At 37.5% G+C, this 8084-nt stretch overlaps 1 protein-coding gene across 2 annotated transcripts in view; it reads right to left on the bottom strand.

Annotated features, from left to right (window-relative positions):
• Positions 1 to 1769: 1769 nt before the first annotated feature.
• Positions 1770 to 8084, bottom strand: part of LOC115217428 (MOB kinase activator 2) — a 59927-nt gene continuing 53612 nt past the window's right edge. For both annotated transcript variants that reach the window (XM_029787125.2, XM_036507337.1), the window contains 2 exons: positions 4983 to 5107; positions 1770 to 3241 (listed from right to left, as the gene is read on the bottom strand). In XM_029787125.2, coding sequence (XP_029642985.2) covers positions 2859 to 3241; positions 4983 to 5107 — 508 coding nt within the window. In that variant the 3' untranslated portion in view covers positions 1770 to 2858. The remainder of the gene's footprint in view (positions 3242 to 4982; positions 5108 to 8084) is intronic.

The following is an 8084-nucleotide window of genomic DNA, read 5'->3' as shown; positions in this document are numbered from 1 at the left end:
TTATATATATATACACATATATATATATATATATATACACATATATATATTATATATACACATATATATATATATATATATACACATATATATATATATATTTCAGATGAATTAGGTACATAAGTTGAGGCACCAGATTTCTCTGCATTGAAACTGATGTAATGATTGCATTGTTCAATTAAATGGAGTTGCTTGAAACGATCATACTGCATTACCTCTGGGTATCCCTGTTGCTTATTTTAATTTATATATATATATATATACATCATCATTTAGCGTCCGTTTTCCATGCTAGCATGGGTTGGACGGTTCAGCTGGGGTCTGTGAAGCCAGAAGGCTGCATCAAGCCCAGTCAGATCTGGCAGTGTTTCTACGGCTGGATGCCCTTCCTAACGCCAACCACTCCGCGAGTGTAGTGGGTGCTTTTTACGTGCCACCCGCACAGGTGCCAGACGGAGCTGGCAAACGGCCACGAACGGATGGTGCTTTTACGTGCCACCGGCACCTGTATGTATATGTATGTATGAGTATGTATGTATATGTATGTATGTATGTATGTATATGTATGTATATATGTATATATATATATGTATGTGTATGTATATATATGTATGCATGTATGTGCATGTATGTATGTGTGTATATGTATATATATATGCATGTATATATGTATGCATATATATGCATGTATATATGTATGTATGTATGTGTATGTATGTATATAGAATAATTACTATGAAACATTGTGTAGAGTATATTGTATAAAGGATCGTGGGTAAGGCAGGCCAAAACATTGGGAAGTAAATGCAAGGTAAATCACAAGAAAACAAATATACGAATTAATCTAGACTTACCTTGCATTCAATATTTTGGGGTTATGACCCGAATTAACGAATGTTGGCGATGTGCGTGTGTACACACACATCACCAACATTTATTAATTTCTTGAAAATGGGGTCATAACCCCGAAATATTGAATGCAAGGTAAGTCTACATTAATTCATATATTTGTTTTCTTGGGATTTACCTTGCATTTACTTTGCATTGTTCTGGCCTTACCCTTGATCCTTTATACAATATATAGATATCTATATACATATATATAGAGAGAGTGACACGTAGCTTAATGGTTAGGATTCATGATCACAAGTCTGTGGTTTCAATCCCTGGACCTGGCAATAAATTATATTCTTGAGCAATGCATTTCATTTCACATTGTGCTAGTTCGCTGAGCTGGTAAAAATGAATACCCCTGTGTCCCGTCCAGGGAGGAATGGAATATATAAACCAGAGATCCAAGAAACCATTCTTATTCTCCTTAAGGATTAACAGAGACTAACCATTAAGTGTGTGTTAAGACAATAATTATTAAACATAAATTATCAAACATGAACAAATATAATAATTATCAAAACAGGTGAATAGAAATAATTTAAACATTACAAGCACAAATTTGAGACAGAAAGGAGGACAGAGGATTAATCTCTGTAGTATAATTAATAGTGTGGCCATCAGGTGAATGAGGGATACATGGTTCAAGTCCTGCAGGTGGACTTGTTTTTTTTTCTGCCTTAGATCAGTGCTGGCAATGTTTAATACAATTTTACATTGAAAATCTTAAATCATTCATAAATGTAGTTTAATAAGTTAAAAATATTCCAGGAAATTTAATAGAAATGAAACATTTTTTTGTATTTGGTTTTTATTTTATCATAGAATTAAAGAATTAATTATAAATAAGTTAGAGATAAGATTTTTGTTGTTCTTGAGTTTGGGTTTTTTTTTTTTTATCTTCAAGGATGGATTCCACTGATTGGATTCCAGTGTCAGTAGAGATTTCTGGAAAAGTGAAGGGGACACGGAAACAGCAACAAGGGAGCCGAGAGGATGTAGCTTCTTCTAATCAATTAGGTGTGTGTCTGTGTGTATAGGTGTGTGTATGTCAAAAACACATACAAATGTATGGGGTATATTTATACATACATCATTGAGGTGTGTGTGTGATTGAGTGTTAGCGTGTGTGTGTGTGCACATATGTTAACTTAAACACGTTTAGTGGGGAGGGGAAAGGGGTGGGGGTAGTTGAAGATAAAAAATAAATAACAAATGTCAAAAAATGAAAATAAATATCTGATCCCATTTGGTGCAGCTTTTCATGTTTTGTCACGTATAAGAAAAAAAAAAAACCCAACAAAAATGGCTACATGGTAATTGGAAGAATAGCCCTAGACATGCATGTGTGACTGTATCCACATGGCCTTACGCACATGTACACATGCAATCACCATCACGCACTCGCTCACACAGAATATCACTTTTGTTTCTTCTTGAAAAATTTTTTCGCCTAAGTTTTTTTTTCTTTTTTTCCTGATCCTTTCGGTTTGATGTAGAACGAAGACTACAGCCACGACTTTTGAATTAGGGGGTTCCAAAAGGGGTGGGGGAGGGGGATTTCTCTCCTGGACACTGTCCAATGCTCCGTCATTTTCTTTCTTTTCTTCTCTACTTCTAATCAATGGGATCGTTTGTTATTATTGCTGTACACAAAACAGAGAGGAAGCTGGCTATTATCAAAGCAAACACACACACACACACACACGAGCAGAACATGCGCTTGAGATCTGACTGAACAATTTGCAGTAAAATAGAATTATATTCTTGTTCTTCATGTTGCAGCTTCTACAGCTTACTACACCTTTTCTTTTCTTTTCTTTTTTTTTTTTGAATATTTTTTGTTACCATTTTCATGGTTGTTGTTTTGTTTCCTTGTTGTTTTCTTTTGTTGTTTGTTTGTTTCAATCTATTCCTCCCCTTCCTGCCCCCTCTCTAATATGTGGAAGGTGTAAAGCTAGCAATCATTAAGTTTGTGTCACTTCTGTTTCTAATTCATTCGTGGAAGATGATACAAGCGGTCCTGCCGTTGCTGTCGCTTGGGCAGTATTGTCACTATCTGCTGCGCCCTCTTCCCCAGACGTCGAAGTCAAGGGGTTCATAGTTTCAGCAGGTACAAATGTGGTCAGGGCCTTTATCAAGTCTTGGAGCACATCGGTCTCTTTTTCTTCTAGCAAGTCATAGCGAAGGTTGAAGACCATGAAATGTGCAAAGAGTGTATTCAGGTGACCGTGAAGGCCAAGGATGTGCACTTCATTGTAATGAGCATGGTATATGTGAGCTAACACGTGGAACAGGTAGCGGTGGATCCTCTTCACTATCATTTGGAACGTACTGGGGAAAGCATTGCCTGCAATGAAGAACAAATGACAAGATTTCAGTTATTTGTTATGTTTTAGAATCACAAATATACATTAGATATATGTTAACCCATCATCATCATTTAACTTTTATTTTCCACGGGTTGGAACTGTCTGACAAGAGCTGACAAGGCCAGAAGTTGTACCAGGCTTCACTGTCTGTTTTGGCAGAGTTTCTGCAGCTGGATGCCCTTTACAGAGTTTCTACAGATGCCAGCCACTTTACAGAATGTAGTGGGTGCCTTTTATGCGGCAACATCACCAGTGCTCTTTAAGTGTTAGGGAATGAAATGTTGGTGGCTGGGGAGAAGGTTGACAGAGCAGAGCCCCTCGTTGACAAGCATTAGATATATATACTACACATACATTTAGTGTAAGGGGAGATAAATAGTCTCTGTAATCAAAGCCAAATTTCTTTTTCATTCATTTTAACATATGAAGGTAAAGTTATGTAGAGTCTTTAAAAACTCTCAGAGGTGTGTATGTATAATGTGCATAGAAATTGGGCCAAAGTTAACGTTGGAGCTCAATACATTCTTCTAGCTCGTTTGTTCCTGTCAACATGTCTGACCCATGCCATCATGGAAAGCAGACGTTAGATGATGATGGTGAGATATGACAGTTGTTGAATGAAAGACTAAAGGAGACCAGATATCAAAAACAGGACTTAATACAAGTTAAATATGATTACTCAGGGGTTCGAATCACAGACCAGGTGATGTGTGTGTTTTATGAGCGAAACACCTAAGCTCCACACGACTCTGGCAGAAGATAATGGCAAACTTCTGCTGACTCTTTCACCACAACTTTCTCTCACTCTTTCCTCCTGCATCTTGCAGCTCACCTGCAACAGACCGGCATCCCGTCCAGGTGGGGAACCTATACGCCAAGGAAACCGGGAAATCGGCCCTTATGAGCCAGGCATGGCTCAAGAAGAAACAAACAAACAAATATGATTACAGACCCAACAGCTTTATTCAACTGCATTTATAAATTCAAACTAGTTTGTTGCAGAAGAGCTTTGAATGGAACTTCTTTGTTGAATCGTTAAAATCTGTAAAAATGAAACTATATGTTCGTTCGTTTTATGCTAATGTTTCCATGGGATAGATGGATATATTATTGAGATATTGTCTTTCCTGGCACTAACCTTCACCAGGTTTTCAAGGAAGGGATCTCTTATTCAACATCCCAGAAGGAGTCACAAAAGAAGCAGATACGTCGTTAACAAGGGAAGTAACTACGACACTCCTAGTTAAACTGTTACTATACTAACACTGAGAATGGTAAAGCAATAAATAAAAAGGAAAAAAAAAAACCCCAAAAAGTACCAATAAATAAATAAGAGCACTCAGAGTGCAAACCTCCGCCAAGGCAACATCTTCTCAACAATTAGCCGGAGATGATTTTTAAAATGAGAATATCTGAAATAAACGTGACTGCTGAAGCATGGAAATGAGAATACTAAAAATGAACCTGATTGCTCTCAAAAATTAAGTAAAAAAAAAAAAAAATGGATAAATAATCCAGAATCCTTGTCCAGTACTGGATTGATTCCAAAAATCTAATCAGTTCGTGCCAGTCATGAAACCAAACATCCCTGAGAGTTTTGTCTGAATCCATCCAGTGGTTCTTGAGATATCTCATCCACGGACAAACACGTCTGCCTTAGCAAAGTCGGAGATAATAAACGAAGGAAACGCCATATGAAAGAAAATCTTTTACACTTACCAAACTTTGTTGGGAAAATGGATTCTTCTAGAATATCCTTCTGGATAAATGACATAACATAATCTACATATTCTGGAGCTGTACACTTGAACTTCTTGCCCTTTTCGTCATGCCAAAAATATTGCCTGCAAAACGAGAGAAAAAAGAATCCCAACTGAAGTCCTGTGTGATATTCGATTTGAAAAAAAGTCTGGAGAAAATGTTTTTACAGTTTTTTTTTTATTTATTTAAATGACATTTTTTTTTTTTAATGATGCCCCACCATAACAATTTCACACGACACCTGTTTCTGTCTGTCTACCACACTCTAACCTTTCATCATCACAAAATTTTGGTTTCAGTTCTTGGACAATGACGATGAAGATGGTGATGACGACAAGGATAAAGATGACAATGACAATGGTGATGACGATGGCAATGATGACACCGATAAGGATAATGGTGATGACAACAAGGATACAACGATGACAAAGATAAAGATGATGGTGACACTGATAAGGATAATGATGACGACGACAACGATGACAAGGATAAAGATGACAATGATGACACCGATAAGGATAATGATGATGACAAAGATAGAGATGATGGTGATACTGATAAGGATAACGATGTTGACAGCAAGGGATACAATGACAGCAAGGATGATGATGATGATAATTTGCATATTGCCAATGGTTTTGTGGTATTGCAATCCTGGGAAGAAAGTGACAAGTCAAAGACAAAGAGACTATCAACCATATTGATAAATAGAGAGAGAAACTCGACAGCGGATGGGGGGGGGGTGGAATTAAACGAAATGCAGGTGAAAATATATAGAAATCATTTATTAAACTAAATCATTAGTATACAAATAGATTGGAAAAACTGCCTTTTTTGTGCTGCTTCAGTTTTTTTTTGGAGTTAAGCCACGTTTTGGAACCAGTTACCACCAATGTAAGTTGAGGTATGTATGTGTGTATGTATGTATATATATGTATGTGTGTATACACACATACATATACATACAAACATTATACACACAGATACACATATATATACAACAGATATACACACACGTTTACATACACATATGCCTACATACATACACATATGCACAGATATGTACACACATGCACGCATACATATATATACAACAGACATACACACACATATACCTACATATGTATATATGCACACAGATATGTACACACACACACACACACATACATAAGGTTATTATTACATAATGCTATAATGGCTACCACCAGGTTTGTTTTCGTTCTAAATGAAAAACACTCTTTTTTTCTCTAAATTCAGATTTCCAAAACAAAGAAACGCTACATTGAAATGCTGATAGAAGTTAATTGACGCAGCGGCAAAACCAGCAAATCTGGAACCCGGATTAAATATTATACTCTTTTATGAAGGATATTCTACAAACTCACATCTGTGCACGCATTGATGTGGCAGGGTGGAGGGTTTGGGTATGTGTGTGTACGGATTAGGGGTTCCTATTGTTCAGCTTTACCTTCCTGCCTGCTACTTGGACAAATTCTTATCTACGGTACTCTCAGGTCGATATCAATGCCTTGCAACTGCAATTGATATCTGGAAACTGTAGGGAAGCCCTGCAAGTGTATGTCTGTTCATGCACACAAATATACATACATATGTACACAAATACATGTGGTGTCGTGTAAAAGCGGCATAAAATTGATATGATAATCACAGAGAATATAAAATTTATCAGGCATAAAAGCCGAGTTGTTTGTTCCTTGTCTTAGAGTGTTTTATATGTCAGACACTTGGGATTAAAGTCGATGTTTTTTTACTTGCAGATATTTCAGACATAACTAATCCCTGCAACATCTTGCATCTTCATGTCTCCATACAATCTATGAGGTGCGATTACTCTAACTGTTTGTGAAGTTGGTAGGCCTGGCCAATTCACATACCTGCTTAAAACATTTTAAAATCTCCAAAGCTAACAAGCCATAAACTAATCCACGAAGCAAGTTATATGCTAACATCCCCAAGACGCAGCCAGCATTTAATATCTTCTTATCTCCTCGCTGGTGGATACGACTTAATCCAGCGTCATCGAGGGAATGGTAAGGATTGAAGAGGAGGAGGAGAAAGACAAATTGCCATGTTTTCTATGATTAAGATGATTTAAAAATTTTTTAATTTGTCCAATATCATCTTGATAATAATCCTTTCTGCTGGAAGCACAAGGCTTCAAATGTGGGGGAAGGGATTAAGTCGATTACATCGACCCCAGTGCATAACTGGTACTTATTTAATCGACCCTGGAAGGATGAAAGGCAAAGTCGACCCTAGTGGAATTTGAACTCAGAATGTAGTGACAGGTGAAATACTGTTAAACATTTCGTCCAGCACATAATAATAATAATAGTGGTAGTGGTGGTGGTGGTGTTGGTGAATTTCAGGAAGCATGAAGTTTTTTTGATGGGTGCAGTATTCTGACAGCTAAAAACCACTCTGGGTAGTTTATCCAAGCTTCAACAATTCTGAGCATGAAAAAAGTGTTTCCAAAAGTCATAGGTGCTGCACCATGAAACCTAAGATAAGAGGGTAGCTTTATGCTACAGGATGAGGGCTAAGGTATGGGAGAAAGGGGTTGGGGCAGTGCAGGTTCTTGTTGTAGGGGTTACATGGCTACTTACATTTAGAGGAGAGAGTGAGAAAAAAAAAAATCAGTAGTAGCTGTGAAGGGATAGCGATGATAAGGTGTGTAGGTGGCCCCTCAAGGGACAAGGTGACATGGGCACATGGCTGTGAAATGTTTAGCTGTTTTACACATAGGCACAGGAGTGGCTGCATGGTAAGAAGCTTGCTTCCCAACCACATGGTTTCAGGTTCAGTCCCACCATGTGACACCTCGGGTAAGTGTCTTTTACTTTATAAGCCCCAGGCTGACCAAGGCCTTGACAATGGATTTGGTTGACGGAAACTGAAAGAAGCCCATTATATATATATATGTATATATATATATGAGTGTGTGTTTGTCCCCCACCATTGCTTCACAGCCAGCATTGGAGTGTTTACACCCCCTTAACTTAGCAATTTGGCAAAAGAGCCTGATAAAATACCAGGGTC

Source organism: Octopus sinensis, linkage group LG11 (assembly GCF_006345805.1).
Source record: "Octopus sinensis linkage group LG11, ASM634580v1, whole genome shotgun sequence".
NCBI classification, from domain to species: Eukaryota; Metazoa; Mollusca; class Cephalopoda; order Octopoda; family Octopodidae; genus Octopus; species Octopus sinensis.
Note: the sequence above shows the minus strand (reverse complement) of the source record. Positions and strands in the feature narration are given on the sequence as shown.